General features: G+C 37.0%; 1 protein-coding gene across 1 annotated transcript in view; it reads left to right on the forward strand.

Annotated features, from left to right (window-relative positions):
* KIAA1033 (KIAA1033 ortholog) overlaps positions 1-16,715 on the forward strand; it is a gene marked incomplete at its 3' end in the record, with an annotated part of 28,561 nt that overhangs the window by 8,172 nt on the left and 3,674 nt on the right. Inside the window, exons 2-13 of the mRNA XM_009887447.1 lie at positions 3,537-3,722; positions 4,827-4,880; positions 4,997-5,062; positions 5,235-5,280; positions 7,648-7,715; positions 10,588-10,670; positions 11,716-11,758; positions 12,269-12,372; positions 12,979-13,099; positions 14,298-14,421; positions 14,540-14,667; positions 15,350-15,510. Of these exons, the coding sequence (XP_009885749.1) occupies positions 3,537-3,722; positions 4,827-4,880; positions 4,997-5,062; positions 5,235-5,280; positions 7,648-7,715; positions 10,588-10,670; positions 11,716-11,758; positions 12,269-12,372; positions 12,979-13,099; positions 14,298-14,421; positions 14,540-14,667; positions 15,350-15,510 (1,184 nt within the window). The remainder of the gene's footprint in view (positions 1-3,536; positions 3,723-4,826; positions 4,881-4,996; positions 5,063-5,234; positions 5,281-7,647; positions 7,716-10,587; positions 10,671-11,715; positions 11,759-12,268; positions 12,373-12,978; positions 13,100-14,297; positions 14,422-14,539; positions 14,668-15,349; positions 15,511-16,715) is intronic.

Genomic DNA, 16,715 nt, shown 5'->3' on the forward strand with positions numbered 1-16,715 from the left:
CGGCTTCCCCCACCCCTTCGTCCTTTGCCCCCCTGTGGGGAGTCGTCTCCAGTGCCCCCGGCGTGGCAGGGAGGCGGCAGGCGGGTTTGCGTGGCTGTCTCTTCTTGCACGAAACGGGCAGAAGAACAGCTTCTTGTCGCGGGGATGGTGTTTCCTTCCTGGTCATTTCTTGTGGCCCCCAGATATTTTTTTTTATTTTTTTGATTTTTATTTCTTTTTCCAGTTTCCTCCTCGGTTAGCAGGGAAGTCATAGGGAGATAAGTTAGCTGAATGCAGCCTCCGTTGGTAAAGGCATTCTGGCATGGAGTTGGGCGGTCACTTGCGGTTTCACCTTTAAAAAATAGTTAAATAAGACCTTGTGATGCTTAAGTCTTTGACAGTGGGTTTGTGTGCCCGTCAAAATCCACGTTTTTCTCAGCCTGTGGAGGTGACCTACTTTCTAAACGGGGACTGTATATGGTTGTCACACTGTAAATTGAACTGTGCCAAATTAATTACACCAGGTGTTGCTGTGAAAAATATGTCACACACAGACCAACTGTTTCACATACAGTGTTATCCCAAGGGATGATACTGTTTATGCCATTTTATCTGGATTTCGGTGGAAACTGAAGGTGTCCTGAGCTGAGGTTTTTACCAGTTTTCCAGCTGCAGAATAGAAAATGTAGCTTTTACTCAAAATGCCAGATCTCCACTAGTTTGACCGCGACATTAAGTGCAGCTACAAGAACTTTGCATGACATAATATGCTCCATTACCACCATCTTGACAGTGAGCAAACAGGCTGATCTTCCGTTGAGAACAGCACACAATGTTCTCCTAGAGAAAAGCCAAAGAAAAATCCTGTGACTTGAAAACCATTTGTTTGTTGTTGTCTACTTTTACTCTATACCTATATCATTAACCTTTAGCAATGACAATGTTCTCAACTGAGGACTCAAGATACTAAGTAAGTCTGGTTTGTTGTGTCTTTGTCCTAGATATTTATGGACATAGCATTTGCAAATCCTGCTGTGGCGATAAGTCCACTGAATATTGCTGATTTTATGGAAGAAGATAAGATTAAGTTGGGGGATCTGTACTGCTGAGTATGTCTCTCGCACTGTTCCAATTGTAATGCTTTCATGTTATCACCTGAGGAGAAACTAAATCAAACTTTATTGTACAGATTATACCTTATGTAGTATGCTGCTCTGAAGAAAAAGAAAGTATCTGCTTTCTGTGATTTCTGTTTCTTCTTCCATGTGAGCCAGTTTACTTAGGAAAATGTTTCTGCATCTTAAAAAGCTTCCCCCATCTCTAAGTCATTTTTTATCAGTTCAACTCTGTTTATTTCTGGCTAGCTTATAGCTTTCACTCTTTTGTCTCTCTAAAATAGGGTGATACTATTCACACCTGTCTCGTTTTATATATGATCAATACAAGGTGGCAAATTGGTGGCTATCAATAGTTAAGTATTTGGAAATATTTGATATCAGTTATGTTGAGCTATAGCATTTTTCAAATCCATTATTTGGCTGCTGGAATGGTGACAGTTTGTGGGTCTCTAGCAGAACTCTGCTGAGAGATTTTTTTTGAGAATTGCAGCCTGTTTCATAGGGAATTGATTTGAACAGCAGTGCTAATTTTCTACTGTTGTATGACTTGGAAGCTTTTTCTGTTGTTCGTATAAAGCCCCAATATCTCTGTCAGTTTCCTTGCTCTTAGTTTGTCTTTTGTGTGGAGGGTGCAGATGGGATTGGGGGAATACCACAGAATACCTCTATAGTAAGTCTCCATACTCCAGATTTTCTAGCAGTAAAGTACTGAAGCTGAAATGGTGGCTAGTTAAACTCTGTTCTGCAGGGCTCTGCATCTATCAGTGTTTTACTGGTTTTCTGCAGCAGAGCTTTCGGAAGATGCACTGGACGGAACCTGAAAGATGAGATGAATTTGATGGAATAGAATAATATGATGATACAACTAAAGGGCTGCACATCAGTGTCTGGAGTACATGCTACTGCTGGAGAGTTTTTTGTTCACTTGCTTCTTATCTGTTTAAATGAAATTCAGTCCCATTATTTTGCCAGTGCCTGTGCGCTGTCTAGGCTGCAGGTACAGGTACAGCCCAATGACACTAATGCAGGACTTAGCGTGAGAGAGTTTACTGTGCTTTTTGGATAGGCTTTGCAGTCCATGTGCCCTTATGGTTGGCATTGCTGCTGGCTTCAAAGTAGTAGCTTAGAATTAGTTCAAGACTTCACTGCAGTCGTCTCTCCTCAGTCTCAACCTTCCTGTGCATAGTCCTTATCTTTTCCTTATTAATTTGTCCTTCTTTGTTACTACCGTTATGCCTGGTGCAGTGTCTCTGTCAACTATTTTCTTTCTCCGGAAGGGATAATTGATTCAGCAGTGCTCTCACACTGAAATAGCCATCAACTACCATTTGGCTCAGTTAAAAATGCAGAATAAAAGAATATAGTTTTTAAACTTGCTGAAATGTGAAAAGGGCACATACATGAGAGTTGAATTCTTGTTTAGGAAAAGTTCAGTTTTCAGCTCTCTTACATTCTCTAACTTTTTTGGATAATCCTATTTTCAACAAATATCAGAAGATCACAAGCTATTAGATTTGTTATCTAATTATGGGGAAGGCAGTTTAGTCTTCACATGAGAAAGGGTTGTACTTCCTTACTGAGCACAGAATCTTTGAGCTGTAATCTTTCACTCCATAGTTCAGATTATGCAACTAAGTCAGTAAGTGTATGTAACTGGGGGGTGGAGGGGGCAGGGGTGAAGCGGAGAGTGTCTTAATGTGGGAAGAAAATAGAGCAGGATAGAGTGAATTAAACTCTTGTGGACCAATTGGTTTTTGACTTACTTTGCTAATTAATGCTACTGTTCTTTGTGTTTGACCACCTGAATGTTACCTTTCGAACATAATACCCTACTTGCCCCTAGCAGTAACAGGACAGCTGCGCTTTTCAATGCCCAGCTGCTAAGCAGAAGGAAAGTTCTGCTTGAAGATGGTGAATTTGCAAGTACGGGCAATGACTGAAAGCCAAAAACTCCCTGTGTAATGCACAAATGACTCACTGAGAGGTAGCAGGGAGACAGTGGAAGTGGGGATTGCTACTAATACAACTGCTGCTTAGGCTGAAATGATTAGACCCATTGCCTCAAAGTTCTAATATGATTGCATATGTACTGGTTCAGCTGATGGATACAATCGCCTACCATGTTTTCATTTTGACAGTTGTTTCTTTGCTCAGCATCTTGATGTGATTGTTAGGTTTGTTAAGATCTTAGTTTGAAAATATATGTACATTTAAAAAATAATTTTCTGCAAACGTCTTAGATGTTTGATATTCTTTAGGTAGTATTTGGATATCTTTTAAACTGGCACTGAGTTGTATGATTGTTTTTAATACAAAGTTCTTATTTATTTAAAGATGCAGTTCTATTAATGAAAAATGCTGCAGCAAAATGAGGAATACAGTACTACAGGCTAAATAGCAACAGATTAAATATTTTTAAATAATTTTTTGATATTGCAGTTTACTGAACAGTCTATAAAACTGTACAAATATTATCAATTCTCAGAAATTCATGCTGAAGTGCAGTTGAAGAATTACGGAAAATTTCTTGAGGAATACACCTCTCAGCTGAAGAGAATTGAAGATGCTTTGGATGACTCTGTTGGAGATGTTTGGGACTTCAGTCTTGATCCCATTGCATTAAAGGTCTTCATATATTGCAACTGTTACTTTCCTAGTTCCTCCTTCCCTTCAAAACCTGAGAAGTAAAAGCTTGATGCACTTGTGCTCTTAAAATTTTTACTTTTGTGTTTGAGAAACCTATCCAATACCATCTTAATTATTTAATTACCAAGTAATTAATAAATTGGTGCATATCATAAGAGAAGATGTTTACATATGATTCTTTTCCAGTCTTCTGGATAGTAATGGAAGTTAAGTGAACTTACAGTTCTTCATGTGTTGGGAAGCCTAATTTCAGCAAACTTCTTCCTTGCGGGTGTTGGTATTTTTATCTGGGGGTTGGGGTTCCAGAAGAGCTCACTAATACTTCTATAACTGCAGAGCAAACTCTGTGTGTATTTATAGTTGTGGTTTGACTTAGTGGCCTTGGTACAGTATTTTCTGCCCTTACGAGGTGGCTATTTCCTTGGTCATGAGTTCTCTGTCCTCTGTGGAGCATTATTTTTTTTCTCTTCCCCGAATTTGCAGACATCATTTAAAAATGCTTTTGTTACCACATGGAATTTGCCTGTGCTGAAGATGCACTCTTAATTTCTTCAAATTATTCAGACAGATGATTATTTATGTGTAGGGCCAGCACAGTGCTGGATGTATATGAACTAGTCAATATCATGGCTGACTTCAGTACAAAATGTCAGTGACTGCATACAGCTATACACTATGCATCCTATTTCCTGCATTTGGCATTCTTAATTCATGTTCTAGGTTTCTTGAGGTGTTTTTTTCTACATACACTGTGATGACCGTGCTTTTGCTTTCCAAGTTTTGTAAGTAATTTATTGTAAATGCTATGTAGTATAGCTAGTTATTTTGCCTTTCTGCCTAGAGTTGAAAGGAAAGGTATTTCCATGTAAGTGTGAAGAGAGAAGGTTTCCTGCAGTGTAGGTTGCCAGTAATGAGCAATCATTGCTGTCTTATTACTGACCTTATTTGAGCTTAAACTGGGGAAAAAAAATTGCTTACCTACTTGGATAAATGTATTTTTGATCAATGTTTTCTAAACTGTATGTTTGTTGTTTTTTGTTTTGTGGTTTTGGTTTTTTTGGGCTTTTTTTTTTTTAATTTTAGCTTTTGCCGTATGAACAGTCCTCTCTACTGGAACTCATAAAGACAGAAAACAAGGTAAGCGCTTTATGCTTAAAAGAGAAGAAAATAAAAGAGTTATTGTAACTAAAACCAAGCTCTCTAAACGTGATTCTATTTGTAATCTGTGTGGTTTTTTTCTCCTTTGAGTTTAGGTTCTAAACAAAGTAATAACTGTATATGCTGCCCTTTGCTGTGAAATCAAGAAGTTAAAATATGAGGTAAATTCATTTGTCTTTTAGGACTGTGTTTGAAAATGTTTGCAGATTGGCAAGCTGATGTATAAATTTATTCTTTAGCAGTAAAGAAACAAGATGTAATGTCTAAATAATTTTTATAGCATAATTACATAGATCCTATTTATTAAAAAAAAATTTCTGCTTTTGTTGTTAGGCAGAAACTAAATTTTATAATGGCCTCTTGTTTTATGGAGAAGGAGGTAAGTAGCTCCCTTTACTGTAAAAGTTTGTAGTTTTACATTATTGTTTCGGGTTATGTTAAGTGCTACATGCTTTCTCTGTATATTTGACTGATGAACACCAAATAATGGACTTTGAGGTTATATGGATACATGTTAGTGCCTTGTAGCTGTCCTGAGTTAGCTTTAAGATACAATAAGATTTATCTGTTACATTAACAGGAAGTTTTGTTGCAGCCTTGTTTACGTGAGAAGTAGGGAGTATGGGCTGTTTACATTGTATTTAACATATCACATATAGAAACTTGAGCTTGTATACTGTAGCAGCTGTTTTTCAAAGTATGGCATTGAAAACCTGTTTTTCATGTGTAAACACATCCTATACCAACTTATTTCCTATTGGGGCTAGATTGTACATTGGTTGTGGTAAAACAGTAAATCTGTAATTTGATTGTAATAAAACAACGAGACCATTAATAAATAACTCAGACCATCAAGTCCTACCTGATTTACTTACGCAGTCGTAGTTGTTCGAAGAGAAGTTGCAATGTGTTAATGTCATCTGCACTTCAGGTGCAGGTGATGGTACTTGTACTACTGTTTAGACCATGACATGATACAGGGGCATAAGTGGTTGTAAGTCAATTCAATTGACAAATCACGAGACCCTGCTTTAGGTGAAAGCTGCTTTTTGTCTTGGAGTTAGACTGGTAACTCCTCTGAAGGGTTGGTGTTAGGCTTCCACTTTAAAGGATGCTAGTCTGGGAATAAGCACAGATCTGAGTTCTGAGGACTGAATATATTAACGAGTTGATTTAGAGACATATCACCTAACTTTTTTTGTATTTCAGAAATTTGAGAGAAAGGGAAAAGCAATAAAAAGAGGGTTTTGTTAAGCTTCTCAAGAGCCTGACTGTGACAGAAGTATTGGGGAATGTGAAATCTTTGAGACAGGGACTGTTTATCATTCTTTTCAGTGCTATATCAGATGACTGTTGTGGTTCAGTTAAGGAACATGAAAAAGTGTGGTGGGTTTCCTCCCCCTTAGCAGATTCTCACTTCTTATCAGACATCGTTTTAAGTATCTTAAAAGAAAGTGATATGCTGCCAAAATGAAATTAGGGAATCCCACAAAACTTTTCCATGTCTCTAGCACGAAAAAAGGCAGACTGCAGATAAACATATCACAGCAGCAGTTTGTTCCTGGTGGGTGTTCTGCAGAGAATGCTTGAGAATGGCAGGAGCTGAGAGGTCAGCATTCTGTGGGTTAGGTGAGGATGCAGAAATTATGTTTTCCACTTCCATATCCCTCCTTGTAGCATCTACTTTGATAACAGCAAACTTGCGTACTTAGAACAGCTGGCAAAGTTCCCGTCTGAAGGATGGTTGAAATTAAAACAAATACTGATGCTGGCCTTTTTCTTCTGTATAAAGAGACATTTTTTTCATCTTGTCCTTGGAGTGCCTAGGCCTAGTCTAGGAACTTTAAATAGTTAGTTGGATTTGTTTTTTGGGCACATACACTAAACAGGGTAAATGTTACATGAAATGTGTAAAGGGGAAGCGTGCAATATTTAGAATCTTGTCCCAGTGCTCTATCTTACAGAAGTATCAAGACTACTTTAGTCTCTGGTGACTGCTCTAAAATAACATATTTCATGAAGCAATAAGACCTGCATTTCTTATGCAGGTAAACTTGCCCATTTTTGCTCAGAGTGGCCTAGTAGAAAAATCTCACGTCTAGAGCATTAATCTGTCATCACATTAAAAAGACTGTATTTCAGTCAACTGAAGCACCTGACAAAACAATTTGGCATTAGTGATGTAATTATTGTATTTCATAGTATCCTGTTAGTGTGCTTTGTCATACAGGTAATGCTATGAAGCTATGGTGATGAGCTGGTTCTTTTTTGCAGGATGATATGTAGGAAAAAGAAAGTCAATTTCTTGACGGAATTATATGCTACACAGCTTTTTCTTCTAATTACTGATGTAGTATATTCTTTCAATAAATAATTACCAAGGATGTTCTTTGCAATATGAATACCTAGTGCTTTCACACAAACTTTTTAAAATGCAAACTTTTATATTAAGTTACATAATATAAAAGCCTTTAAAGAATTCCCTTGCATATTCTTTATTTTCTGTCAGGCATCGGAGACCTTTTTTCTTGCTTTGTGTCTAACTTACAAACAATGAGAAAGAAACTTCAAAATTAAGTCCAGCTTAGGAAAGCAAAAATAAAAGTTTTTAAGGTTCCATCAGTATGCTTATAATAGTGTGCTCCACTTGTATGACAAACAAATGGCTTAGAGGGCAAGCCTCGATGTTAATTTAACAGGTTGAGCACAGGCTTTTGAAAATAACGACAAATGTTTGTCTTACAAGCCACAGATTCCAGCATGGTGGAGGGAGATTGCCAAATACAGATGGGAAGATTTGTTTCTTTCTTGCAGGTAGAGTATGTTATGATTTCTTTTTTTTTTTTTTTACAGCAATTATAATCTTAATTTTACTTGCAAAGTGGATTTAAGTCTGCAGGATCCTGCTTGCATTTTGCTAAAAGCTATTAGAGTCATTTGATATGTTGCTGTGTTTTGCTTGCAGGCCTGTCACAGTCAGATGATGTATCACACATTGTTTTGGATTTTTTTTATACTTTTCTAAAACTGTGGAATTCTAATGAGAGTTGAAATTACAGTTTGTGTAATTGTTGTTCAAATAAATTTGAATTTATTTAAGAAAATTTCAGTAACGGAAGATAAATTGAGGTTGTTTCACTTACTGGTAAAGTTAAATGTATCTATTTTTATGGTTTTTCATTATCAAGTTTTAATTTTCATTGAATACTGGAAATTAATTAATTGTTTGTACATTAAATTAAAAAGTGTACCTGGCGTTTCAGTCTACTGTGAATTTTTTTTTTTTGTCTTCAGCATAGCTTAAGTGACTGTCCTGTTCCCAAAAATGTTTCTATTTTTATGTAATATTGCTTGTAACAAAATCTATGTTGAAGTAGAGAATATATAGGAAGCTTCCAGAATGTTAAATTTTAGTTCAACAAATGTTAAGAATCCTGTTTTTTCTGTATACTAGCATGGCAGTAGTCATTTACTGAGTCATAACAAGTTGAATGCTATAGGAATTTCTTTCTTGACCTCATTTATGATGCCCAAGTGTAGTTAGTTGTTAGAATATCTTGAGCGGGTTTTTTCCCATTTTAAGTTTTTTGTCCTATTGACTTTGTCAGTTTCTTCTGTCATCCTCTGTTTCTTTCAAGTTCTTTGAGAGACTGAGTTCTGAGACTCGAGTTCTGAAATGGGGCTACTGTACACTTGTGTTTTTCCAACTTTTTTTTTTTTTTTTTTTCCACTGCTAGAATGGAAGTTGAGAGCAGGGTGACTGGCTGTCTGGATATCTACGTGCATTGCAAACCCACTCTGTAGAGCAAGTTTGTGTTTATTAGGGAGTATATGCTCATGTGTGTATTTATAGGGTGAACACTGTACAAAAATATAGCAGTATTGCGTGTGAGTCTACTTTGTATGCTACGATGGCTTGCTGATTGTTGAGCAACTTGGGAAAGAAGGGAGATGAGATATGGGATGTTGCCCCAAAAGGAAGGTTACTGTGTGAACAGGTGTGTGTTGCTTTGGGTAAAGCTATGAGGAAAATTTTTTCTTTACTGCGTTTGTTCTTTTTCAACTGTGTTCCCCTAAATCCACTCAGTAGTAGTCTATATCCATAGACCGGGAAATGTTAAGAGCGTATCTCCAAGGGTATTGTGGAAATATGAATGAAGAAGCAACAGAAATATTGCTTTCGTAAAGCTAATGTCCACATTGGTTTATTGGCTCTTCTGAGTTCAGGATTTCTTGATTAACTAGATATTACAGCTTTAAATTTGCTATGTCAAAATATTTTTTTTTAAATTATCAAAATAGTGCTGTAAAATGCTAGTTAGGTACTCTTGATTCTGCAGAAGACAGTGTATTTGAAGAACTCTGATGAAGTGATAAAATAGTCTGTATTATATAGCTTCTAATTTGCATGTGATGTTAAATTGGACTATTTCCTGGAAGTTTTAAAATGGCAGCTGGTGCCCCTTCCCCAAGAAACATGTTCTCAATTGTCTATTAATACATTCCTCTGGAATCTGTTGGCTTGTTTCAGCTGCATTTGATAGAGCAATACAAGTATAAGAAGTAATGACACTTTTATGTTTTGTGAAAACTGGTGACTAATAGAAGGCAGAAGCCCAAATAAGATCTATTTTTGATGGAGAGGAAGACAAAATTCAGCTGTTAGCCAGTCGTCTGGCAGAAACGGGAGGCTGGCTGATTAGCCAGTGTAGGCTGTCTGCAATTAAGCCATCTGTGTGCTGACTGGCTAGACTCATAACACAATGACTTTTCCCTGATGGGGTTATAGGGTGCATTAATAAGCAAATATTACTGCAGTTAAAGGAAGCTCAGATTCATTTACCTTATTGCTTAAGGACTACCTTCTTAAAACCCATTATATAAGCTAAGATAGTCCTTTACGTGGTCAGAGTTGACCTGTTCTTACCCATTTTGTACTATGTAACTGAGCTCAAGTTCTGCTGTAGTCAAATGTACCTCTCGGAGACATTGTCTTGTTTTTCTGAAAGCAGCTTTCTGTGGCTGATTGCTCTTACAGTAGGTACAGGCTTCTGTGTTAATTTCTAACTTGAATTCAGCTATAACCAGCTCCCAAAGTGTGACTCTTGAATCTAGTGGGAAAATGATAGCCTTTCCTATCATGGATATTGTCTCTGAAGGTACTTGGGCACTGTTGTCAAGTCACTTCCTGTTGTCTTTGATCAGTTGAACTCTTGAAAACTTTTACAGCAAGCTATTTAAAGTACATTGAACCTATTATGGTGACTCTTGTTTGTACCTTCTTTAAACAGTCAGTATCCTTTTAAAAATGTGGCCCTGTGTATCAATTCTGGTATTTTATTATCTAGATTGTCAAAGCTATGTGTAAGTGTGAAATCATTTCTGTTTTCCTTATTATGCTTTTCTTTATGTCCAAAGTGCATATTAGTCCCTTAATAGTCCAATTTGTACTGAGAGTTTGTGTTCAGTAACTTCTTAGCTTAGTTCCAGACCCTTTTTCGGAGCTGTTTGTTACTAGCATGATGTTTTCCATCCTGCTTTAGGTCTGTCCACTGACTTGGATTAGGAATGTAGTTGGAGCTTGGGCTGCGAATTCAGTGGTTTATGTTCAGAGTTTTGGAAGTAACGAGAGTTTGGGTACGAGGAAGGTCTATACATATATGCATTTTGTTTTCTTGTATTTCAGGAGCTGTCTTGCTTTGTTACCCGATGTTATGAAGTGGTGGTGAATGTAGTGCATCAGTTGGCTGTTCTCTACACAAACAACAAGTAATTATTCCCTAAAATGCTATATTGTTTTTATGTAGTTAAACAAATGTATAAATTATGAATGGTCATTTTTGGAACATTGCTGTCTAGAGATATGGAGAGTGCTTTGCTGTGCAAGTTTGGGCTTCATAAGCCATTATGACAGTGGATTTGCTTTATTTTCACAAAAGGCATTACTTTTATATAGTAAGATGCAAGAATTTTATTTTTTTGCCATTTTTGGGTAGAATTGATGCTTCAGAGACACTTAATCTTTGTGACTAAGAGATTTATTACTCTCTCATCCTTGCTCTGTTTGAGAGATTCCTTCTGTTGACTGATACAGTGGATACCACTAGCTTCAGAAGCTTTAAAAGTCAGATTATATTCACAGTTTAGCGTTTTAAATATATACATTTTTGTATATATTCCTTATGGAACGACCATGGTTTCAACACCTGAAGTTGAGCTTAGTAAGGGCTATTGGGTTTAGCTCCTCTGAAAACTCTGAGGAGAGTTTAGCTCCGAGTGGAATTGTTGGGTTTAGCTCTGAGTACAACTGCAGGGCTCTTGATTATGTCCCCTGGGTCCAGATAGGATAGCATCATCATTCTCAGTTTTATTTGTTGTCTTACACAACAGTGCAGTGTAGACTGTCTGTATGGTGCTGAATGAACAGGGCTGGATGAGTAGCTTGGACATGGCTTGATCAAATGTGCGAAGTGATTTTGTACTTCGGGCCCACAAGGCTGTATGTATCAAGGGTACTTATTAGCATAACTGAATTGGGAATTGCTGATAGATATGTGCACTGAATGCAATTAGTGGTTTGAACCAGACACATGCAGTGCATTTAAAAACGCAATACTAAATTTGATCAAAGCACACAATTCCACATAGTGTACACTTCCGATCAGATTTTGAGAATTCTTTTGTTTTCTGAAGTTACTATGTTAACGAAGAAAAATGTGCCCCAAGAAACAAAGAACACACCATGATACAGAATTAATAAATATGCTCTGTTCTAAGGATAAAAAAGGCATCAAAATATTTATTTTGTTTACAGGAATGCACCTAAAATTATAGAGACATCTGGAGTTCATTTTCAGGTGAGAATGACTCAGAGCCCCTTTTGCTTATGTTAACATATGTATTTCTTGATCATTAATCCTGAGAAAGGCGTCAAGAAAGTGAATTTCAAGTGCAACTTTCAATCTGTAGTCTCCCTCAAAGGTTTTATTTTGCTAATCAGCTTTTTTGGCCTTTATGTGGGAAGTGCTAGTATCTCCATGTCTGTCATAATCCAGCTTTCCACACTCCCTTATTGTGTGTGCTGTGTGCTTCTGCGTGTAGACAGTTTTGAAAATTGTACCTTCGATGTCAAATTACAGCAATGAACTTAAAGCTGTGCCTGTACACAAACTAATACTCTTTTTGTCACTGAAAGAAATACTAATTCTTTAGCTACCAAACCAAGAAATCTCCAATTTAACTCTTTAGCTGATGTCTCATTGGCTGATAATGTATTGAAAGGAACTGAAATTTTATTTGCACTTTTACACACGTGACTGTAATAAACTTCTCAATAACTACAGTCCCTTTCTCTTTGTTTTAAACAGGCAATGTATGAGCACCTGGGAGAGTTGCTCACAGTCTTAATCACTCTTGATGAAATAATTGACAATCATGCCGCTCTAAAAGATCACTGGACCATGTATAAGAGGTGTGTCTCTGAAGGTGTGAAACACTCCCACAACATAAAAGATAAAAGCATGTGTGTGTGTCTTTATTCCACGAAAGTCAGTGTGGGAACATGCATTTTGGTAGCCCCGAGAGTGTTCTAGAAACCTCAATGAAGAGCAGGGTTAAGCTCCTACTTTGTCCTCCTGACAGCACCAATAAGTTTTTAAAGTGCTGAATCTTATATTTACAACACACGACAAGAGCTATGGTTGGTGGGGTTTAAAATATGTTCAGTAAGGAATCTAATTTTGCACAGAACTGATCTAAGACTATCCATATTGATCATGGGGATGGGTATACAGATTTAAGTAAGAACGCTATCTTGAATAAAAGCTGAAACGCCAACAATTGGAAAGGTAAAATTAGCGGAAAAAGTACGCCATTTCATTGAAAACCTGAATAAATGGGAGTTATTCAAATGCTTATACAGACCTAGTGGGTTTTGGTTTTTTATTTCTTTTGGAGTTGCTGCTGGGCACAGACAGGTGCAATTAAAATCTATTATCAAAGTAGTACAGAGTATGATAAAACTGTTAGTCTGTTTTAGTTTTATTGTATGTATATGTTCCGTACCTCCTCCTAACAGGCTGCTAAAATCTGTCCATCACAACCCTTCTAAGTTTGGGATTCAAGAAGATAAACTGAAGCCATTTGAAAAGCTGCTGTTAAAACTGGAATGCCAGTTACTTGATGGAATGATATTTCAGGTAATTAAATTAGTGTTCCCCAGGGGAAACTATTATGTTAAAGTGGCACTCTTTTTAGAATGTTTTGTTTGTTTGTTTTTATTTTGTTTTGTTCTGGATACAGTGATGTGTGAATTTGGCTCTTGCATCTGTGCATGGGGGGGGAGGGGGGGAAAGGCTCTATTGTAAGACACTTCCTTGCTCTTCTCATGTGCTAGAACTGTGCCAGGCTTTGAATGGTAGCAGTTAATGCTTGCTGTTTGGCAGAATTAAAGAAACACAGACAACTTGGCATTAAGACTGTATATTATCAGGGAGTCTGTTTTTCACCAGAAATTTACGTCGTGGTCAGGCTTACATAGTGTAGGTCCACTTTATTTTAGCTGCAGGTTAAAATCTCCTCAGTCATCTTGAAAATACGTTGTGTGACTTCTTGTTATAAATGTTGTCTGATTCCTGGCATATAAGACAGGCAGTTGTCATGGGGTACCACTTCAGTGGTGTATACCGCTGAAACATTTAAGCGTACAGGTGGATGAGAAAGAGTATTACTTTTTCAGTGAGGTTAATTTAAATGTGTTCATACAAGAAGTTATCTTTTTTTTAGAAAAGTATGTATTTGAGACTCTAAAATCGGATGTTGTGCCATAGTGGGCAGAGGATAGCATTGCTGAATCTGGTCAATTGAATAGGACAGTTGCTCAGTTCTTACTGCTACATCTTAAATGGCATAGAGAAGAAGGTTTTGTTCTTTAAAGACCTTCAGAAGGGAAATTGTAAGTAAATAATTAAACACAATTTGGCTTATTCTTTCAAAGGACATTGCTACCAGCTATCAATCTTTCATTTATATGTCTCTAATGTTGCATTAGTACAAAGACTTCACTATATGTTTGAGACATCGATAGGATTTGTCTTGTATTCATTCAGGATCCTTCCCTTCCTGGCTTGCCAAAACCCCTTCCTAATAAAAATACATGAAAAATATTAAATACAGTTCCACTAAAGACTTTTCTAATGTCTTTAGAAAATCTGAAGTGTGACCTTTTTTTTTTTTTACTACTGTGTGGTTTGTGGTAATTTTTTTTTTAAACAGCCACCAGTGGTATGGGGGTTTTATCAATGTGCTTTTGCAGTATGCTTCTCTTGCAAAATCAGTATTCTTTTCAGGTTCAAAATCCATGACATTATCACTATGCTTTTCTTCCTTTTTGCTCAGGCCTGCATAGAGCAACAGTTTGATTCTGTAAATGGTGGAGTGTCAGTGTCGAAGAACAGCACGTTTGCTGAAGAATTTGCTTATACTCTTCGTACAACTTTTGCAAATGTTGAAGCCAAACTTGGTAATGCAAGCTCATGATTCTCCTGCCAGATTCACTGCTTCTAAAATGGTTTGTTTTGTTTGTCTGGGAGTAGATGTCAAAAAAGGATTTATTTTTTTTTTTTGGTGTACTGCTTTAGGTGAACCTTCAGAAATTGACCAGAGAGATAAATATGTGGGCATCTGTGGCCTCTTTGTACTGCATTTTCAGATTTTTCGGACCATAGACAAGAAATTCTACAAGTCATTGTTGGATGTCTGTAAAAAGGTGAATGCTTTATTCTTTTGTCTATAATTAAGAGGGGAAAAAAATCTTTGGTAATGAAGTAGATAATTTTCTTTGTTGCATAGCAAAGATGTGGCAAAAGAAAACACAATTTACCAAAACAAGTCAGAAAGCAGAATTAAGATTTTTTTCTACATAATTTCCTTTCCCCTTCCATTTTCTTTTAAAGATGCTCCAAAAACCTGTCCACTCACTTAGCAGCAAGGCAAAATAACTTTGAAATTACCATTAAAATGTTTCTTCAAGCTTAATGTCACACTGAGGACAAAAAATTGTTTGATTTATGATTATTGCGGGACTGAATAAATGCTTTGGGTTTTTACCTTGGCTATAAACATGCATCTTGAAAGACCTCGAAGTCCAAAGGTGATTGGGGCTTTTTCATATTGAGTGGTATTTAGAAATTAAGATCTCTAATACTGTTTAGAGTCACTGAGCGTGGTAATTGCTTTGCCTGTAGTGTCCTTAGTGACTTCTAGGGGAGAAACCTTTTTTAATGTGACCATAATGCTTTGTAGAAACTAATTATGGAGAAATAAACTGAATTTTGTGTTACGGTTCAAAAGAGGCATAAGAAACATGCATGGTGGCATAGTATTTGTTGTAGTTACTTATGTATTGCTACTTGTATTATTTTCCTCCTTTTTTCTCCCCACCCCCCCAGGTACCAGCCATCACATTAACTGCTAACATTATCTGGTTTGCTGACAACTTTCTGATTCAGAAGATACCAGCTGCTGCCAAACTTCTGGACAAGAAAAGTATTCATACAGTTAAAATGCAACGGGAGAACTTTCTACAGCAGAAGGCACAGTCACTTACCAAGTATGCTTCCTAAATATTGCTTCATGGTGATGTTTGGCAAACAGTTTAAAAACACCTGGGTTTCTTCATTCAGGGTACTGGCATGTTGTGTGGTGTTGCTCAGTGGTGTTAACTTTTCCAATTCACTGCAACAATATGTGTGTTAGTGTTGCTGAAAAAGTGTTGGTCAAAGTGAAGCTTTTTTTCATGTCATGCTTTCAGAAAAATGTGTATTATGTCACCAAAATAACAAAGTTCCTGGCAATTCTAAATATTTGTTTCAGTTATTTCTACTTCCATTTTTTAAAAAAATAGTATCTAGTAACGTGAGCTGCTCTGTTTTCTGTTAGGGCTCTCTGCTTTCTCTGTGTTTATGGAGGGTTTTTTCTCTGCTCAATGATACTTTCTTCACAAGCATTTCTTTCTTCATGACTTTTAATTGCTTGTTTAATGCTCTTTGAAATTATCTGTGTATGAAAAGGCTTCTCTTCTGTGCTCTGCATGTCATTTGCAGTTCCCTTCTTTAAGTGCTTTCTACAATATGTTTAAAGATGAGTTGGAATTTTTTTTAGTTGTCAGTCTTATGAACAAGTGTGCTGCGCTGCATAGGGAGATAATAGGGCTAAGATTTCTGTTTATGTTGCAGACCAAAACAAGAAGGTGGAAAATGGGGTCTGTGGAATAGAAGTAAAAACTGACATTTTGCAGGTTGTCCTTCAACCCTGTATGCAAGCTGGCAGAACTGGGTTAGAGTTCTGCCAACTGGAGGGGAGGGCAGGAAGAAGCAGCTCTAGGTCTACGTGATCCTCTGGCAGGCTATTTTCACTACTGCCCTGTTTCTGTTTAAATCCACCTCTTCCTGGTGTATGTCCTATATCCACAGGAAGAGTCAAGAGCTCTGAATGAATTCTTTCCTGGGGTTTAATTCTTGGATGCAGCATAATTGCACTGCTGCTTTTGCTTTTGGTCTTGGGCAGTGGTACAAGTCATGTCTTGCAGCTCTTAAGAAAAGGTTGAATAAAAAAAAAAAGGTCTGGGTATTCATGGACATTTTCAGGATATTGCAGTACGATGTAGATTTTACACATGCAGATTTGAACTTTGCAAATAACTTTTTCTTGCCTTTTTGCAAGTTCTTGCATTGCCTTTGATAATTGGACTGTTGCCTTAAATATGAGTACTCTAGAAAGTGTCATTTTTTAATGTCATAGTCAATGACCTGAATA

The sequence above is a fragment of the Charadrius vociferus genome, unplaced genomic scaffold, assembly GCF_000708025.1.
Source record: "Charadrius vociferus isolate BGI_N301 unplaced genomic scaffold, ASM70802v2 scaffold196, whole genome shotgun sequence".
NCBI classification, from domain to species: domain Eukaryota; kingdom Metazoa; phylum Chordata; class Aves; order Charadriiformes; family Charadriidae; genus Charadrius; species Charadrius vociferus.